Source organism: Prunus dulcis, chromosome 1, assembly GCF_902201215.1.
Source record: "Prunus dulcis chromosome 1, ALMONDv2, whole genome shotgun sequence".
NCBI classification, from domain to species: domain Eukaryota; kingdom Viridiplantae; phylum Streptophyta; class Magnoliopsida; order Rosales; family Rosaceae; genus Prunus; species Prunus dulcis.
In genome coordinates, this window is record NC_047650.1 from 35,125,402 (window position 1) to 35,145,575 (window position 20,174).

The window sequence follows — 20,174 nt, forward strand, 5'->3', positions numbered from 1 at the left end:
CTCTACCGTCCGCGTCGATAGGAAGCTTCAAGGAGTTGGCCCTCATCTTCACAAAGGAGTATACCTCCTACAAGACGGTCAGAAAGCATGCGGACCATCTATTCAACCTGCGCAAGAAGCTAGATGAGTCTCTACAAGACTACCTAAGACGGTTTAAGGCTGAAAAGGCTAACATCATAGGATGCAATGACCAAGTTGCATCCTCAGCTTTCAAGAAGGGCTTGCCAACCGAGCACGAGCTATACTGGGAGCTGGCCATAACACCAAGTCAAACCTTGGCAGAAGTGTTCGCGACGACAGAACGCTACGCACTTTGGGACGATGATCGAATCGCCGCAAAGAAAGCCAGCAAGCACGTTGATCACCCAACGAAGCAGGCAAGCCAAAAGAACAACCAGTTCGAGCAAAGAGCCCGAGATAAGCGCAAATCGTGGCCACGAGAGGAAAGCTCAGAAATAGGGACCTTCACTGAGTTTGCTATCCCAATTCATCAGATCCTGGCTCAAGTGAAGGAGAAGCCGTGGGTGAGGAGACCGCCACCCATGAAGGGAGACCCCTCTAAGAGGGACACCAGTAAATACTGCGCATTCCATGGGGAGCACGGACATTACACCAACAACTGCAACGCTTGGAAAAGGCATCTTGAGGAGCTGGTCAGAGAAGGTCATTGCACAGAATTCGTCGCAAAGAAGGCCATCCAACTGATCGAGGATCGTGATGCGGCTGCCAAGGAACCTCCCCAAAAGGTCATTCGAATCAACACCATTCTAGCTGACTCCCGGGAGTCCGGGCTGACCACCAAGGAGCGCAAGAGGAAGATCGCGCAGGCGACTTATGTCTCCCAAGTCACAACAGGAGGACCAGTCATTGTGGATACACCCATCATTGGTTTCCAGAAGAAGGACTTGATCGGGCTTGACCTACCGCATAATGACGCGCTAGTCATCTGCATTCAAATTGAACAAGCTGTGATCGAGCGAATTCATGTGGATGAGGGCAGCGCAGCTAACATCCTGCAACTATCTGTCATCCAACAGATGGGATTGGAGCCCAAGATTAGCAAACTTGCCAGGTCGCTTACCGGCTTCAATGGGGCCACATCAATCCCTGTCGGAACGATCGACCTTGACGTCCACTCACCCCCAGTGCTCTGCTCGCAAACCTTCATGGTCATCAACGAGATCTCCCCCTACAATGGAATCTTGGGCCGACCGTGGATCAGCAAGATCGAGGCCATCACATCTACTCTACACCAGAAGATTCGATATCCCATCCCTGGAGGCGGAATCGGGCGGATCAATAGTGACCAAGCCATGGCAAGAAGATGCACAGCCCTAGGGCTCAAGAAGAGCAGGCAGTTGCAGTTCACACCAGTAATGCAAGCTGCTAACGAGGCACTGAGCGTTCCCAGCAAACAAGCAAGCTCGAGCGAGAAGGGAGCTGTTACCCCACAATAGCAATTAATGAGCCAAGATCAAGGCGAGGGAATCCGCCCGGAAGACTCCCCTGAAAAGGGTTGGAAGCCTGAGGATGACGTCGAGTTAGTACCCCCTGATCTTGGCCAGCAAGACAAAGAAGCGCAGGTCGACTCGTGCCAAAATCCAAACAAGAAGGATCGAGAAGAGGGAATCCGCCCGGAAGGCTCCCTTGAAGAAGGTTGGAAGCCTGAGGAAGACGTTGAGTTAGTACCCCTCGATCCTAACCAGCCAGACAAGAAAGCTAGGATCGGCTCGCGCCTAAGCCCAGACGAGAAGGTGGAGTTGACCATCTTCCTCCAAAACAACAAAGACATGTTCGCGTGGTCACCATCTGACATGCCCGGCATCGACCCAGACATCATCTGCCACCGTCTCCATGTCAATCCTGCCCGCAAGCCCGTGGTGCAGAAGAGACGCAACTTCGCTCCCGAGCGAGTCGCGATCATTGAGGCCGAGATCGACAAGCTTCTAGCTGCCGGATTTATTGAAGAAGTCTCCTACTCAGAATGGCTGGCCAACGTCGTTTTGGTGGCAAAACAAGAAAAGGGCAAATGGAGAGGGTGCGTCGATTATACCGACCTCAACAAGGCATGCCCTAAAGACAACTTCCCATTGCCAAGAATCGACCAGCTCGTGGATTCAACTTCCGGCAACCAGCTGCTCAGCTTCATGGATGCCTACTCCGGCTATAATCAAATTATGATGTACGACGATGACAAGGCGAAGACCTCTTTCATCATCGAGAGAGGGAACTACTGCTACAAGGTCATGCCCTTTGGGTTGAAGAACGCTGGAGCAACATACCAAAGGCTCGTGAATAAGATTTTCAAGGAGCAGATCGGCAGAACCATGGAAGTCTACGTGGATGATATGCTGGTCAAAGCCCCCAAGCGTGGAGACCACCTCAAAAACCTCACCGAGGCATTCAGCCTGCTCCGCCAATACCGCATGAAGCTGAATCCAAGTAAATGCACGTTCGGTGTATCATCCGGCCGATTCCTGGGGTACTTAGTCACACAACGAGGTATCGAGGCACACCCACGCCAAATTAAAGCCATCCTCGAGATGAAGTCACCTTCCACAGTGAAAGAAATACAAAGTCTGACGGGCAGAGCAGCAGCTCTCAACCGATTCCTCTCAAAGTCTACCGACAAATGCAGACCATTCTTCAAAGCTTTGAAGAAGGGGCAAAAAGACAAGTGGGACGAGGAGTGTGAAGTAGCTTTCCAGAGTCTAAAGACCTACCTTACTTCACCTCCCCTGCTCTCGAAGCCAGTTCCTGGTGAAGACTTGTTCGTGTACCTGGCAGTGTCCGACTCAGCCATCAGCTCAGCTCTCATCCGAGAAGAACTTGGGGCCCAACATCCGATATTCTATACGTCAAAAGCTCTCCTCGATGCAGAGACTCGCTACCCAAAATTGGAGAAGCTCATTTTGGCCCTTGTCGTTTCCGCGCGAAAGCTGCGGCCTTATTACCAAGCTCACCGAGTCATCGTTATGACTGACTTTCCTTTGAGATCAATCCTCCACAGCCCTGATGCTTCTCAGCGGCTTATGAAGTGGGCAATAGAACTAAGCCAATACGACCTCCTCTACCGGCCAAAGACTGCTATAAAAGCCCAGGCTTTAGCAGACTTTGTTGCAGAATTCACACCATCAGCCGAAGAAGAGAAGCTGGTCAGCAAAAAGAAGGAAAGTTCGAGAGCAGACAAGACCTCCGCGGAACATGGCCAACCCAGAGACATGTGGCAGCTACGCGTAGATGGAGCGTCGAACCAGAAAGGAGCTGGAGCAGGCGTCGTCATCATCACTCCAGATGGAACCCTGTTGGAGCAAGCTATCACACTTGGCTTCCCAGCTTCAAATAACGAGGCAGAGTACGAGGCATTGCTCGCTGGCTTGCGCCTGGCAAAGGAACTATCAATCAAGAAGCTGGCCATCTACTCGGATTCCCAGCTGATCACAAGTCAAGCCTCAGGAGAATACATGGCGAAGCACCCAAGGATGATCTTGTACCTTGATAAAGTCCAAGAGCTGTTGAAGGCGTTTCCCACCTTCACCATCCAGCAGGTGCCCCGAGCAGAGAACGCGCACGCAGATGCACTGGCGAGCTTAGGATCAGCACTGGATACCCAATTCAGACGCTCCATCCCGGTCGAACACCTTGATCAGCCTAGCATAGAAGAGGCAGAATAACCAGACTTGATGCAGATCGACGAGGATCCTAGCTGGCAAGAACCCATCATCGACTACCTAGTGAATGAAAACCTGCCCCAAGACAAATCCGAGGCCAGAAAAATCAAGCAGAAGGCTGCAAGATATTACATGAAAGGCGACATGCTTATCCGCAGATCATACTACGGGCCTCATCTCACCTGCATCAAGTACCCGCAAACGCTCGAGGTTCTCTGCAAAATACACGACGGCGAATGCGGAAATCACGCTGGAGGCAGGTCGCTTGCTCAGAAGGCTCTCAGCATCGGCTATTTCTGGCCTACCATGCGTAAAGATTCCACGGAGTATGCTCGAAGATGTGATCGATGCCAACGGTACAAGCCAGTCCCTGGTTTGCCAGCTGAGGAATACCATCCGCAGAACAGCCCATGGCCGTTCATGCAGTGGGCCATTGACTTGGTGGGACCTATGCCGACAGCACCTGCCAATAAGGAGATGATGATCGTTGCCACTGATTACTTCACTAAGTGGATCGAGGCCGAGGCTTTGTCTTCTACCAAGGAAGCTGACGTTGAACGTTTCATCTGGAAGAACATCATCTGCAGATTCGGTTGCCCGCAATCGATAGTTACTGACAATGGTACACAGTTCGTGGGCAGGCAGATCACTGCATTTTTTGCGAGGTATGGCATCAAGCAACACCTGTCAACTCCCAGATACCCGCAAGGCAATGGTCAAGCAGAGGCATCCAACAAGATCGTGCTGGACTGCCTAAAGAAAAGACTGGAAGGCGCAGAAGGAAAATGGGTCGACGAGCTGCCAGGAGTTCTATGGGCTTATCGCACAACCAAAAGGAGATCGACCGGAGAAACACCATTTTCCTTGGCCTATGGGACGGAGGCAATCATTCCCCCACACATCACAGTCCCTTCCATGAGCATTGAAGTGGGCAGTCTTGACCAAAACTGCAGGCAGATGAGAGTCAACCTTGACCTGCTCGAAGAAGAACGAGAAAAGGCCATTGTTCGAGTTGCTGCCTACCAGCAGCAGTTGGCATCCTACTACAATAAGAAGGCCAAGATCAGACAGTTTCGGCCTGGAGACCTTGTGCTCAGAAAGACTTTTATCACATCACCAAGGCAAGGATCAAAGAAGATGAAGCCAAATTGGGAAGGCCCCTACATGATCAGCCGGTCTGGGGGCAGAGGAAGTTACACCCTCGACACTCTAGAAGGGAAGGAAATTCCAAGACAATGGAATGCCCACCACCTTCGGAGATACTATCCATGAAGCTCTTCGCTTACCAGTTCGACTCCTAGCAGACGACGAGCCTCCCGTACTTCTATTAAAGGCAAACTGCTTTTGATGTTACCTATGTTATTCATTTCCTTTATTCAATAAAGCAATGTATTCACCCCAACATCAATACAAGAGCAAGCTTTTCAATAAAGTACTTTTTTCGAGCTTTATGTCCCACAAACATATACACACAGGCAACAAGCCTTACCTCCATTGCAGACAAGCTGCTCCCCGGAGCACGAACTCAATGGAGTCCTTTTTAAGAGCTATGTCCCCGACATATGCTCGTAGGCACCAAGCCTTACCTCCATTGCAGACAAGCTGCTCCCCGGAGCACGAACTCAATGGAGTCTTTTTTAAGAGCTATGTCCCCGACATACGCTCACAGGCGACAAGCCTTACCTCCATTGCAGACAAGCTGCTCCTCAGAGCACGAACTCAATGGAGTCTCTTTTTCAAGCGCTATGTCCCTGATATACGCTCACAGGTGGCAAGCCATACCTCCATTGCAGACAAGCTGCTCCTCGGAGTACAAACTCAATGGAGTCTTTTCCAAGCGCTATGTCCCCGACATACGCACACAGGCAGCAAGCCTTACCTTCATTGCAGACAAGCTGCTCCCAGGAGCACAAACTCAATGGAGTCATTTTCATGCGTTATGTCCCTGACATACACACACAAGCGACGAGCCTTCTCTCCATTGCAGGCAAGCTACTTCACAAGTACAAACTCAATGGAGTCTCTTTCAAGTGCTATGTCTCCGGATGCACACTTACAAGATACAATGAGAATTGAAGTTCGAAAGACAACTGAAAATTCCATAACAAAGCGGCCAATCAGCCAAGTTCAACAAGAAATAAGCCTCATTTTGCTCAACCGGCACCATCTGCTCAGCTGCCTGCTCCTCCGCATCTGCCCTAAACCTCATTAGCTGCACCACCTTTGGCGTTGTCTTCCTCCATTGCAGCTTCATCTGCCACCTGCTCTTCAACTGCTTCTACATTCACGGCATTGATCTGCTCACTTTGAGCAGCAAGTCGAGATAGAGCTACTCACCTTCCTCATGTTCGAGAGGGCAACAAGGAAGAGCACCGTTCCTGCAGTCCAAGTATCCCAGCTTGTATGCATTAGCAGAAATTTCATGCTTGGACGCCTCCGTGGCTTCAACATAAGTACCAAAATTGATCAGCAAAGTGTCACCAACTCCTGGACCGGCAATTCGTGCAACTGAAGGACATTTTGCTCGAGCAGACGACTCTTTAGCTCTTTTGGCTGCAACTTGCAACATTGAGTCAGCCCCGCGCTTGACTGTTCGTGGAGCACAGACAACCCAAACCTTCGCGGTTGCAAGGCAGAGGTACAGTCCTCTCAGCTTGATTCCCAGATCAGCACAGACAACCCAAACCTTGCTTCCCAGCAGCTTCCTTACATGGCAGATCACGGGTCTTAGGCAGTTCGGGCAGAGACTTGAGCAGAATATCCCAGACATTATGCATGCTAGTGACTTTCTTGTTGTTCGCGTTGACGAGGCGCTTGATCTCAGCAGATGAAAAAGGAGCAACTCCCATGGGGACCTTCTCAGCACATTAGACCCCCCATTAAAGAAGACTTGCTAGTGGCAGAAGGAGGAAGTTCGGTCGAGGACTCCACCTGCTCAACTAGCAGATCATCTAGGCCCGAGCCATACAGCTTCCATCTTCCAACATCTCCGACAGGGGGCAGACCACCAACCTCCTTTCGATGTTTGCTCAGCAACCAGCGCCATTCAAGGAACCTAATAGGGATGTTCAGAGCTTACTGAACCTTGGTCATGTTCGGGCTGAGATCGAGTTTCTTGCAGATGTCATTCTCTGCAAGCAGAAGATGGAAGTTAGTCAGATACACAACAAAGAATTCCATGGCAACTGTAGCATATCAAAAGGATGCAACTTACCATCACAGTAGGTGAGAAGAACGAGCGGACCGTCGCCAACCTTCTCTTCCTATCTGCCGCTGACTTTCAACACGTTCGTGCTTCGCACATGATCGCCTTGACTCATATTGATCCTAGTTCATGGCACAAAAAAAAGAAGGAATTGAAGCAATTTGGATCAGCCACAAAAAAGACGACCCAAACTGCCACCTGCTCCAGCAGCAGATCGCGCACCTCCAGCCTAGTTACAGCTGGACAGCCCGAGTAAAAAGCCTCCTCTACGCAGAGAGCCCAAGTCCACGAAGGAAGCCCAGTTACAGCTGGACAGCCCAACGGATAATTTACATCTCCTACATGCCACCACGCGCCATGCAGAAGCTGGGGGGCATTTGTGGGAACCTAATTAAATCAAAACCCTAGGTCAAATAATTCCTACCATTTGGGGATTATTTGACCAAATTGGGAATCAATCAATCTAATTAGGAGTTACTCAATTTAATTGGGAATTATCCAATTAAATTGAACGTTACCTAATTAGGTTGAGATTTGATTTGGTTAATTACCACGATCCCCAATTAAATGAGGAATTGCCTAAATTGAATCAGGATTGATTGATACCTACCACAATTAGGGATTTGATTTACCCTAATTAATCAAATCCCTAATTAATCAAATCAATTCCAAAATGGGGAGGAATAATTCCCTTCCATCTACGGAATTATTCCTCTGAAACCCTAGCCTCCGAGACCTCTATAAAAGCATAGCCACACACAATGGTTGAGGTACGTCAGAATTCCTACTAAAACTCTGCATAAATTATTTCTTAAAAACCCTAGCAACCCCCTCTCTTTCTCTCTCTCACACAAGGCTCCGGCCACCACACACGGCTCCGGCCACCCGGTTTTCCTTGAAATTACCTTACCTAACTTAGGCATCGGAGGGCCTTTGGCCAACACCCCCCGGGTGTGGTCTTTTACTCCGATCTGTTTTGCAGGGAGAAAGAGAGGCAGAGAAGACGAAGGAATCTTTGGCGGATATTCTTTTGGGGGAAATTTACTCCCACACACATGCCAATTGACACCACTTACTTGATATGCCGACTTTTCCCTTCTATCTCATCTTTAGCCGACTCTTATTGTACTATAAATAGGAGTCTACAATTACAAATGGTTTACTACATCTAGAGAAAGGCATGCATAGCTTGCATGAGAAACGAGAGACAAATAGTGGTAGAGAGAAAAAGAAAGAGAGAGTGGTAATAATATTCTTGGAGGAGTTAGAGGTCGGAGCTTGTATTTTCTTAACTTGGAGCTAGCTTTGGAAATGAGGTAGGGGTTTCTTGGTGACCTTTTATAAAGATTGATCTAATTAAATTTTTTGAACTTTATATTATGTGTGATATTGTATAATGTTCTTGATATATGATATTTACGTATTGTGAACTATTTGAATAATGTTGGCATACTTATATCATGTCATGGTAATTGGTTGGAGTTGTTGGATTGAGAAAATAATGATGGAAAAGAGGGTAATGGATAAGGATCTTTTGTGTAGTTAAGTCTAACCATTGTAGGGACCAAGTCCAGGCGAGCCCGTGTGCAGAGTAGACTGGGAAATCGGAGGTATAATTGTCGATTGGGTGATTTGGGCTTGGAGATTAATGGTATAAACAAGATGCCTAGCAAAAGGGAAATTATGGGATAACTGTGATGGGTGTTAGTTTATATAATGGGGCATTCGGAATCACAGTGGTAAAATGCATGGTATGAGACATGCATATTTGCTTGCCCTATTATATAGATTAACGGGTTTGGTAGAATTGAAGAGCATTCATGCATTATTATTATTAATGTGATATTTGGTTGTGTGATTGCATGTCACTTAATTTAGTTCTATCAATCTATTGTGGTAAGGTCTCATGTCCCTACTGAGCTGTGGTTGCTCACACCTTACCCTGTTTAACTTTTCAGATGAATTAGTGGACAAAACCAGGACTAAATCAATTGAGGCTAAATTAGATGAGAGTAGTAGAACTTTATTTATTTCTTGTAAACTTGTAAGATTTCGGATCTATTTTTTTATAAGAGAAGTTTATTTTAAAACCTGTTTCGGTCTCTTTTTTTTTTTTTTTTTCACTCTTCAGACGCGGAGTTTCCACCGACCCCAAGGTCCGGGGCGTGACAGAAGATCAAAGGTTGAAGAATCCACAAGTGAATATTCTTCCGTGAGAATATTTGCACAAACAATAGTTTCATTGGATTCTTAGGTAGTTTTGGCCTGTTCTTCTTTTGGATCTAGGTTGCTTCAATGGCGTGAAGTGAAGGGGCTGAAGAAAAAGATGAGCCGAACACGTTAAAACAACGAAATTTTGAAATTGAATTTTATACAAAATAATTATAAAAATCAAAGTTTCTTACAGAATATTTTGCCTTGGCTAGATGGAGAGAATGTGTGGCATGTGATGTCGGATGGTAGATCCGTGGAGAGATAGAAAGCAGTAAACTGGATCTATGGAGAAAAGATCACCTCATCTCCCAATACACAGGACAAGAACCAAAGTGACTGTCAGAAACCAACCCACCAACATCTTAATTGAAGTTGTGATAACGTGAGAAGGTGGTGAGAATATGAGAGGAGGAAAAAAATACTTGAAGAAAACATGTGAGAGGAGAACACATATAGAGGAAAATAAAGTGAAGAAAGGAGAACTTAGATGAGAAGATGGATCAAGTTTTGGGGAAAGAAAGATAAAGCAACGAGAAAGTGGACTTGTCTAGGAGACTGCACCAATATCTGTTTTTTCTCATATGAAATTCATAGCATTTCAAAATATCTACTTTTAAAAAAAAAAATCTCTACAAAATAGTTAAAATATCTCTTTTTATTAGCTGGAAAAGAATAATAATAAACAAAGCCCTAAATTTAATTTTGCCCTTTTAGCTTTTTAATTTTTAAAAAATATTCAAAACAGACTAATATGAATTTGTATCTAAATAATCAGTAGATAATGGCTGTTTTTTTAGTAGTGATTAAAGACTAGAAAACATGCCATTAGATCATTGATCAAGTTCATTTTCACTGGAATTTTGTATGACAACATAAGTTTGATCAAGAATCTATACTTCACGTTCAAGTAATACTCAACATAACTAATGGAGATTTTATCAAAAATAGTCAAAAATTACTTAAAATTGCATGCTTAACCACTTATTATATAATTCATGGGAATGAAAATTCATTATGTGGAGGATTACTCACCATTGGTGATCAACATGCACGTAGTCAGATTCAAGATTATTGAGCATATGGTTAACAAGAAAGACACAACTAATTGAGAAATTAGTAGTCCTGTATACTCTGTTGATGTAAGGGCATGCCAAATAATTTTTAAAATTACCATAAAAATAATTAATTGTGTATATTTAATGTGTACTATATAATAGTAGAGATACTAATTTATTATATCAATTTTTGGACACCAAATGATGTACCAATGTAAAAAAGAAATCGAACCGGAATGCAAAGAAGCAAACATATTGACTTTGCTAACTATCCTAACCCCTTAACCACATCTTCAATTTTTCTAGAGAATAATCATATTTGGGTTTTTGGTCAACTATTGACTAGAAAATGCACAAAGTTGGTCAATAAACTTGTTTAGGGCTTGATGGGACGAGCCACCTTCTTGAACCGCACGCCAAGCAATTCTTCCCAAGGCTTGTGCTCTCTCCCTTGCATCCCTTCCTTTCTCTCCTTCCATCAACTCTCTCACGCCTTCACAAATTGCCTGCCTTGATACCTCAATCCCTGAACCCAAATTATCATGGGTCTTTCTAATCCCAAGTCCAGCCCCAAGCCCTTCAGCAACAAGCTTAGCATTCAAGGACTGTTCGGCAATCATAGGCCAAGCCAAAATGGGCACACCTGCAGATATACTTTCAATCACCGAGTTCCACCCGCAATGACTAAAAAAACCCCCAACCGCTCGGTGTGATAATATTCGTCGTTGGTCGACCCATTCCTTTACAATCATTCCCTTACCTTCAAAGTATTCAATATCGACGTTAATTGTCGAGTATCTAATAAAAATATCTACAAAATATTGATACTGAGATAAATTATTAAAACAATTAGCTTACCTTTTAACCTCTCTTCTAGTCCATTGGGTGGAGACCAAGTGGTTGACCGCACCACCAATAGAAATGGAACCAAAGCCTCCTCTAAGCCCAAACCCACTTGATCAAGTTGAGCATCTGACAAGTCTGCTTGTGTTCCAAATGAGACGTAGAGCACAGAGCCCAGAGTGACTTGATCATTGAGAAATTGGATCAACTTGTTGGGTTGCTTCTGGCTGATGGGTTTGTTGATCCCTTCAACTTTGTCATACAAGAAAAGAGGCCCCAAGCACCAAGCCCTAGCTCCATTTTCATAGAAAGTTTCAAATGGTGAAACGGTGCCGCTTTCAAGCTCCTCAAAGCTGTTCACCACAACCCCCCAGCTGTTGCAGTCAGCTTGCCCCACATCAGACATGAACTGGAAAAATGGGTCGTTTTGATCAGTTGCTTGAATGAGCTGAGCTGGTAATTCAGAGACACTCAGATCAAAGGGAAGCTCGAGGCCTGGCAAGTCTATTGGGTCCAAAACTGACTTTGCTTTTGTGTGTGGCATGTGCACACACACAGATTTGCATATGGCCATTGACAAGACACACATGCCATGAAAAACCAATCTAGGCACCCCAAAAGCTTGGCATGAAGACAGAGTCCAGCCCAAGAAGAAATCTGAAATGACACAGATGGGAAGTGATTTGGACACGCTCATGCCTTGGAGGACTTGTTCAAAGGGTTTTTGGAGCTGTTTGGTGGCCATGAGGAAAGGGAAGAAGAACTCCATGGATGGAAGTTGGGAGGTGTTTTCTGTGCCTTGAGGCAAGCCATGAATGATGGGAAATGGGATCTCAACGAGTCCGATGTTGGGGTGGTTTTCTGTGTCTTCGCCAATTGATTTTGCGTTGGCTGGAGTTGTGATGATGGTGACTTTGATCTTGCGATGGGAAAGAGCTTTGGAGAGGTCTAGTAATGGAAGAGTGTGGCCTTGAGACATGAAAGGGAAGATAACAACATGGAGAGCTTGTGGGGATGCCATTGTTTGATCTGTAATTCTGTATGTGTGGAGTTGCTTGTATATATAATGTCTCTGCTTATAATATGTATATATTTAAAAGTAAAAATTTATCATATTCATTGATCATATTATATATAACACATCTGTAAGATCATAAATAGAAAGTTGGAAGCAATTCACATGTACATTGTCGGATCGAATGCCCTCGATCGATGGAATGGACAAGACAAAAGGGGCAGATTTCCAAGTCAACTTAAAATAGTAAACGAATAACTACAACAGTAATTAATGCTTTAGTGAAGGGGAAATAAATACTATTCTACAATTGCTACTATAAAACTTGTGGGGGTACCCCAATCTATATGTCCAAGGCAATTTGGTATTGGGTTTTTACGTAAGGGTCCACATCAATAACTGGTCTTTCTTTCTCAAATTCACGTAAGATATGATAACATAATCAGTAAAAAAAATGTATATTACGTTTAATTTAAAATACTCATATTTGACATTGAGTAAAATCTTTTGATTTATGTATATGTTATTTTCATCATTATGTGCCTACGCAAGTTGGAAATGTTATTTTGTCGAACTGTCTGACTGTGTATTTGATCACTAATCTAGTTTATTTTTCCTAAAACTTCAGGTCTCAAAATTTGTCTAACAACATAAGTTCAATCGAGAATATATATACTTCTCATTCAAATAATACTCAACATAACTATGATTAAAATTCACAATATGACAACATAAGATAACATTTTTCCGTACTTAACCATAGATAATTTCTTCTTCTAGAAACGCAAGCCGGCCCTTAAAATGCAAGTAGATCATAGATGCTTGCCTCCCTGTCTATTTTCACGCTTTACACCAAGTCAACTATTGAATTATTATGTTGACCAAAAAAAAAAAAAACTATTGAATTATTATTATTTTGAACAAGCTATATATATCTATATATAGCGGCCTTCCCCATGCTCTATGAATGTACAGGGCCGGTCTTGAGATTTTGAAGGCCCCGTGCGAACCTTAAATTTGGGCCTCACATAAGCTAACACAAACTTACACCATTACGTAATGCTATATGATAAATATTTTTTCTTAAAGTGACCAAAGAACCCATACTCCCAAGGACAAAATTGAAATTTCACAAAACAATTAAATTGGATTAGATTGATTAAATTGGGTCAGGGATGTTACACCTTTTGAATAATCACCATGATTATGACGATGAGTCTTTGTCATCATAGATCATATTCATATATTAAATATTTTTTAACACCCAATGTATTTTGTATCAATATTCCAGGAACATCATTAATTCGATGCAATTATTTTGGTTGAGTTAGTTGGATGCATAAATATTCTAGGAACATCATTAATTCAATGCAATTATTTTGATTGAGTTAGTTGGATGCATTATTTTTTGCAAAATTGAATATCTAAGCATATGGTTTAGGGTATTTATTATTTCAGTTTGTGGTTGTGAAAGTAGCTGGGATATTGAATGTTGGTGTTGACATTGGACAAGCCTTTAACACAAGTGGGTTTTGAAGTCGCGCCCAGAATAAAAGTTGAGCCCTGCAAACCAACACAACTAGGAACGTCTTTGTGTCAACAATTTGCTCACTCGGTATATATATAACATTTGTTAAACATATATTATACGTATAAAAAAAATCGGAGCCCTGTGCGGTGGCACCACTTGCACACCCTCAGGGCCACCCCTGTGAATGTAGTCCAAAACACTACGTACTGACTGAAACCACTGGTACCACGTCAGCTAGCCCGTCAAAGCCTACAATGGCCACTCCCACACCACACCCACCCCCACCCCCCACCACCCAACACAAACGGGGAAGGCCTTCCCTATATACTTTGTTTCTGTAGCTTCTAAGGGGCATGCCAAATAATTTAAGGAAAAAGAAAGACTACTAAACAAAATTACGGTTCTATTTATTGTGTACATAACGCTAAACACACTAATTCATTATTAACTGAGGTGTCAATGCACAAAGAGAAAGCAAACTCGAACACAAAATGACAAATACATCATTTTAGCTAACTAGCATAATCCACGTCTTCTATCTCGCTAGTATTACCACATTATTGACAAATACAAGAATCAATAGTTGATTTCAGTGTATTAACTGTTGAATGATATAATTTGACATGAATTAACGATTGAAAATTCATCCACGTACGAATACATGAAGGATGACTATTGTGTGATAGACTTCTTGGTTATTTTATTAGAACCGTGCGCCGCCTAACTGCGTGCAACACCGCACGTTGAGTAAACGCCTATTTGCATTTTATAGTTGACCAAAAAAAAGATATATAATACAAATTATGTTGAAAATGGGTTAATATCTGATTTGAGAAACATATCCTTGTTCGAAAATTCTAAAATAAAAAAACATAGAAGATAACCAACACTCTTGTCGTTCAGCTGAAGCTGAAACACTTGGACAAAAAATGTCGTAACATGGTCACATGATGCCAAGAACAATTTGAGGAGGTCACGTGTGACTTGGTCGTATTTAATTTTATGCTTTTATTTTATTTTTTAATGAGCCCAAAATTTCAGAAATTCAAGCCTTCACATGAATACAGTGGCGGATCTAGAAATTTTTCAGCGGAGGTGCAATTTTTAAAAGGATAACAGCTCTTTAAAAAAAACTATTTCAAATGCTCTTAATCTAACCAAAATCAATACCAATTAATCTAATCAAAATCAATCTCAATTAATCTAATCAAAATGCATATCAAATTCTCAATTAAATAAATAAACCATAATTGATCATATCTCGAGTCGCGCATAGTCACTTTCTGCTTAAATTTGCTATTGATCATACAAATACAGAGAGCTAAATCAGAAAAATAATATTTAGAAAAACTCTAAAGACCATTTAAAGATTACAGTGTGCCCCTTGTAGACTTAAAATGTTTCTTTATATTTATAAAAAAACTTAATATGTTTCTCTAAAGATTACAGTGTGCCCCTTGTAGACTTAAAATGTTTCTCTAAAGACTTAATATTTATAAAGACCATTTAGAAAAACTCATCTTTTAAAGAATGTTTCTTTTGCCCGCGTCTGGAACTTTGTTCGCTAGAGCCTCTATGAGGCTTACTATCATCCAATGACGTTGATTTGGGACCTTCAACATCTTCGGAAGACATAATATTATCATCAAGAGCAGCTCCAAGATCCTCAGAGTCCGATGTAAAATCAGAACTTGAACTTTCCTGCTTAACATCCTCATTGACATCTGGAGCATAAGGATTATAGTCATCATCCTCTGAATCCTCATAAGGAAGCCCAAGTACTGCTCGTCATTACTTTTTGGAGTCTCAAGTCCATCAGATGCAGATGCATATTCAGATTCATCAGAACTTGATTCTTCTCCCTGGACCATCAGGGTCATAATCATTACCATCAGGGAGTGCTCTGGTCATTACTGGCGCAGCAAACGGAGAAAACATCTTTAAGGCATTATGACGAGCAAATGGCGGGCACACCAGCAGAGGGGCAGTTTCCAGCTTCTTCCATGGCTTTCCGGCAAGGGGAGGTGCAGCTGCACCTCCTTGCGCCTCTGTGGATCCGCCACTGCATGAATATATGCCTTCATATAGTCACTGTCTGCGGATATAGACACAAATTTACTACAATCATGCAAGCAAAACCTATCAATCAATTTCTCAATGAAAATTTTATATAAATATATATGAATCACTTTCATTTACTTTTAAGTTAAACTAAGGTCATTTGAAAAATAACCCCAAAGAGTTTGAGGTCAATTTACAACATGTCACCTCTCTAAACCCACCTAAGTAGTGAGAATCTTGCCCACTTGATTCGTCAATTCACATTTTTCTTATCAAACGATACTAAGAGAAGGAGAATTTGACCTAAAAACTTATGGTGTGTTTATTAATTAGGAATTGAAATTTGAATCAGGAATTGAATTCCAGCTATGGAGGATTCATGCGTTTACTTCACATCAATGAATTAAAAAGTAACTGGAGCCCACACAAAATTAGGAATTGAATTCTTGATTTTGGATGAATTCAATTTTTGAATGGGAGGTGGTATTCTAATTTCGGGAGAACTGGCCCATTAAGAATTTTTTTTTTTTTTTATACCTATTATATCCTCATGCAAGTTTAAAAATTCAAAATTTGTCATCTGCTTTAATCCAACAACGAGGATATTTTAGTAATTAGAACCACTCCTACCGCCACTTTCATATGGTTTAGTAAACAACTTCAATAAGAATCCAGAATCTAACTCTCCTCAATTTATATGATTTAGTAAACAATTTCAAAAGAAATTCAAAATATAATTCTCCTCAATCCAACTTTTCCTCAATTCAACTGCTCATAATCCAATTACGGATTAGTAAATATGTCATTAAAATATAAGAGTAAATGTTCATAATCACTCAAAATACAAGACTTGATGATGACTTTTATATCTAAGTCAGATTAGGAAAAAGATTCACGTTGCTACTCAACTTCACAAACAATTTATTTTCGTAAATCATGTTTGTCATATTTATCTCATATCTTTTTAGTGTGTGAGAGAAATTCTCTTTCAATGTAGTTTAAAGTACCACTTATACTCAAAAAATAATAATGGAAAAGTGAGGACCCGATATTATGTGATTATATACATGAATAGTCCCAACACTATTTTGATGGCGTAATCCTATTTAATGAAGCAGTTAGATAAGACAACTCAAGCCCTATACCCACAAAGTCCACTATCAAAGCCAATTGATTCATCACATCATCTATCAAATAATGCCGACTAACGTGCAAACTCCGCCTGGTCCCTCCCAGTTTATCTCCAACCAAAATGAATATTTTAGATAAATGGTCAAGAACAGTCGGTGTATTGATGAGTGAGTAGACAACTCTCAGATATATTGTGGGGCGACTCCGAACACGACTCTTTACTTTTATGTGGTCAAGTGGAGACAAATGAACTTGGGTTTGATTTGTAAGATAGTTATTGGACTAGAGATGGGTCGGTGGTTTCGGCCCATTATCTGTGGAACTCAGTGTTTGGTGCTTCTAGCATAATTTGATCAACGCACCCAATATCTATATTTTTCTGAGAAAGTTGAGGATTTGGTTTTAAATTTCGATTGGTTCAATGATCCTAGAAGTTCATTAGAAATTTTAACTAATTTATAACTACTTTTTGGGAATATCCACCTAATTAAGCCGGATTAGGATGTTAAGATTTTAATGCAACCTTGCGCATTAAACACCACGTGACATGAACAATAGCCTAGTAAGAAGAGAGAGTCAAAGTCCAACAATGAACTGCATAGCGGCCATTACGCATCTCTCATCTGCTGCCATGCTTTTCTTTCTCCTTCCCAAATGAAACTAGTTCTTCGTCATTAACAAATTTACTTATTTGCTCTCTATTCTTTGCTTGGTGGAGTCTCCATGGATAATTCCATGTGCCGTTGATGATCTTTTGTAAGTATCTCTAATGCTCTAGGTAAAGTTTATAGCTTTCAGATAATTCTATGTGCCTTCACATTGGATAGTCAATTATGATTCTGGAATATTAGGGCTTTCGTAGCTTTCAGATAACCAAAAACCCTTATCGCTTTTAACTATTTCTAGCTCATAAAAACGTCTAGTAGTGCTTAAATAAAACCCTAATGAAACAATTCATGCTCATTGAGATGAAACGTTTGTGAGCAAAAATGCTTCATATGAAAGCATTCCCAAACGAACCCTAAGTTTTTTTCCTTCGTATGATTGTATTTGTACAATATGAACGATTTTATGATGTCCTAGGTTTCTTATATTGTGTTTAGGTAACAGAGGAAGAACTAAAAGAGAGGGGGTATAAAATATAAACATGGTATCTGAAGGCACACCATATGCACCAAAGAACATCCTCATAACAGGTGCAGCAGGGTTCATAGGCAGCCATGTGACCAATCGGCTGATCAAAAACTATCCCAGCTACAAAATCGTAGCCCTTGATAAGCTAGACTATTGCTCTAGCTTCAAGAACCTCAGGCCCTCTAGAGCCTCTCCCAATTTCAAGTTTGTCAAAGGTGACATTGCCTGCGCTGACCTGGTCAACCATCTCTTGATTGCTGATGAAATTGACACCATAATGCACTTTGCTGCACAAACCCATGTAGACAATTCATTTGGAAACTCATTTGAATTCACAAACAACAATGTCTACGGAACCCATGTTCTTCTTGAAGCCTGCAAGGTCACACAGCAGATCAAAAGGTTCATCCATGTGAGCACAGATGAGGTTTATGGAGAAACTGATATGGAAACTGATATTGGAAACCCTGAGGCATCTCAGCTTCTGCCCACAAACCCTTACTCTGCTACAAAAGCAGGGGCTGAAATGTTGGTTATGGCTTACCACAGATCTTATGGCCTGCCAACAATCACAACCAGAAGCAACAATGTTTATGGGCCCCACCAGTATCCAGAAAAGCTTATCCCAAAATTCAGTCTTCTTGCAATGAAAGGTGAGAAATTGTCTATCCATGGAAATGGATCAAATGTTAGAAGCTATCTGTATTGTGATGATGTTGCTGAGGCATTTGATGTTATACTTCATAAGGGGGTGATTGGGCATGTGTACAATATTGGTACCAAAAAAGAGAGGTCTGTTATAAATGTGGCAGAGGATGTTTGCAAGATGTTTGGTTTGAACCCAAAGGAAGCTATTAGCTTTGTTCATGACAGGCCTTTCAATGACCATAGGTACTTCTTGGATGATCAAAAGCTTAAGAAGCTTGGGTGGGAGGTGAAGACTAGTTGGGAGGAAGGGCTAAAGCTGACAACACAGTGGTACACCAAGAACCCTATTTGGTGGGGTGATGTGTCTGCTGCACTTCACCCACACCCAAGTTTCTCTGTGATTAGTCGATCCAACGATGATGCGTGGTTCTTCGAATACGGGTACACAAGGCTGTCAAGAACTTGCAGTGAGAACAGCAACAGCTCTGCATTGAAATTCTTGATATATGGGAGGACTGGTTGGATAGGAGGGTTGTTGGGGAAGCTTTGTAAAGATGAAGGAATTGAATTTGAGTATGGGAAAGGAAGACTTGAGGATAGGAAGTCTCTGCTGGAGGACATAACAAGAGCACAACCAACCCATGTGTTCAATGCAGCTGGAATTACAGGCCGCCCTAACGTTGATTGGTGTGAATCTCACAAGACTCAAACAATCAGGACGAATGTAGTCGGTACTCTAAATTTGGCCGATGTTTGCAAGGATCAAGGTCTCTTGATGATGAATTTTGCAACTGGCTGCATATTTGAGTATGACAAGGAGCATCCTCTAGGATCAGGTATTGGATTCAAGGAGGAGGACAAGGCTAATTTCACCGGCTCCTTCTATTCGAAGACCAAAGCCATGGTAACAAATTTCAAACTTGTTTACAATTTGTTTTTTATTTCAAAACCATAGTCTATATATGCTGCATTCAAGCAGGAAGAGAGGGTGTAAGTCTGTCATGTCACCACCAATGTCCAAGCTTTGTTCTAAAATCACGTACATTTTTTTGTTAAGGATATACTTGATATCACAAAGAAAATGGTTGAAATTTGCAGGTGGAGGAGCTCTTAAAGGAATATGACAATGTGTGCACCCTCAGAGTAAGAATGCCAATATCATCAGACCTCAGCAACCCAAGAAATTTCATCACGAAAATCGCGCGTTACGACAAGGTTGTGAACATACCCAACAGCATGACAGTACTAGATGAGCTCCTACCAATCTCCATTGACATGGCTAGGAGGGACTGCAGAGGAATATGGAACTTCACCAACCCAGGAGTCATAAGCCACAATGAGATCCTAGAGATGTACAGGGATTATATTGACCCAACGTTCAAGTGGCAAAATTTTGGCCTAGAAGAACAGGCCAAGGTGATTGTAGCACCAAGGAGTAACAATGAATTGGATGCTTCAAAGCTGAAGACGGAGTTTCCTGAATTGTTGTCAATCAGAGATTCAATCATAAAATATGTCTTTAAGCCCAACAAGAAGGCTTGAAAGTCATGGTTGTATCTACACCTTTTAAGCTGCAGAATCAAATTTTTACTGTTAATTTCATTGTTTTCCTTTTTCTTTCTCTCTCATATTCATATTGTTTTGTCCATTTACTTCAATATAAAAA

At 42.0% G+C, this 20,174-nt stretch overlaps 2 protein-coding genes across 3 annotated transcripts; one reads left to right on the top strand and one right to left on the bottom strand.

The window, feature by feature from the left end:
- Positions 1–10,301: 10,301 nt before the first annotated feature.
- On the bottom strand, positions 10,302–12,030 carry LOC117614881 (UDP-glycosyltransferase 73B5-like). Its single transcript, XM_034343806.1, has 2 exons — positions 11,004–12,030; positions 10,302–10,905 (listed from the first exon to the last, which is right to left on the bottom strand). Exons 1-2 carry the CDS (start codon positions 12,007–12,009, stop codon positions 10,481–10,483), a joined length of 1,431 nt encoding a protein of 476 aa, XP_034199697.1. The 5' UTR covers positions 12,010–12,030; the 3' UTR covers positions 10,302–10,480.
- A 5,382-nt stretch (positions 12,031–17,412) lies between these two features.
- LOC117614704 (trifunctional UDP-glucose 4,6-dehydratase/UDP-4-keto-6-deoxy-D-glucose 3,5-epimerase/UDP-4-keto-L-rhamnose-reductase RHM1-like) lies at positions 17,413–20,077 on the top strand. 2 transcript variants are annotated; one of them, XM_034343597.1, is made up of 3 exons: positions 17,413–17,482; positions 17,830–19,412; positions 19,607–20,077. In XM_034343597.1, exons 2-3 carry the CDS (start codon positions 17,874–17,876, stop codon positions 20,048–20,050), a joined length of 1,983 nt encoding a protein of 660 aa, XP_034199488.1. In that variant the 5' UTR covers positions 17,413–17,482; positions 17,830–17,873; the 3' UTR covers positions 20,051–20,077. The 2 variants fall into 2 exon arrangements, with proteins under 2 accessions (XP_034199488.1, XP_034199489.1); XM_034343598.1 differs by having other exon boundaries at positions 17,418–17,482; positions 17,837–19,412.
- Positions 20,078–20,174: the final 97 nt, after the last annotated feature.

What these genes read in the sequence shown, in the direction of transcription:
- LOC117614881 (XM_034343806.1), bottom strand. Translation starts at nt 12,009, where the DNA reads ATGGCATCCCCACAAGCTCTCCATGTTGTTATCTTCCCTTTCATGTCT. An exon ending in ACTAGAAGAGAGGTTAAAAG is followed by an intron (nt 10,906 to 11,003) that starts GTAAGCTAATTG and finishes AATACTTTGAAG; the next exon opens with GTAAGGGAATGATTGTAAAG.
- LOC117614704 (XM_034343597.1), top strand. Translation starts at nt 17,874, where the DNA reads ATGGTATCTGAAGGCACACCATATGCACCAAAGAACATCCTCATAACA. An exon ending in ATTCGAAGACCAAAGCCATG is followed by an intron (nt 19,413 to 19,606) that starts GTAACAAATTTC and finishes TGAAATTTGCAG; the next exon opens with GTGGAGGAGCTCTTAAAGGA.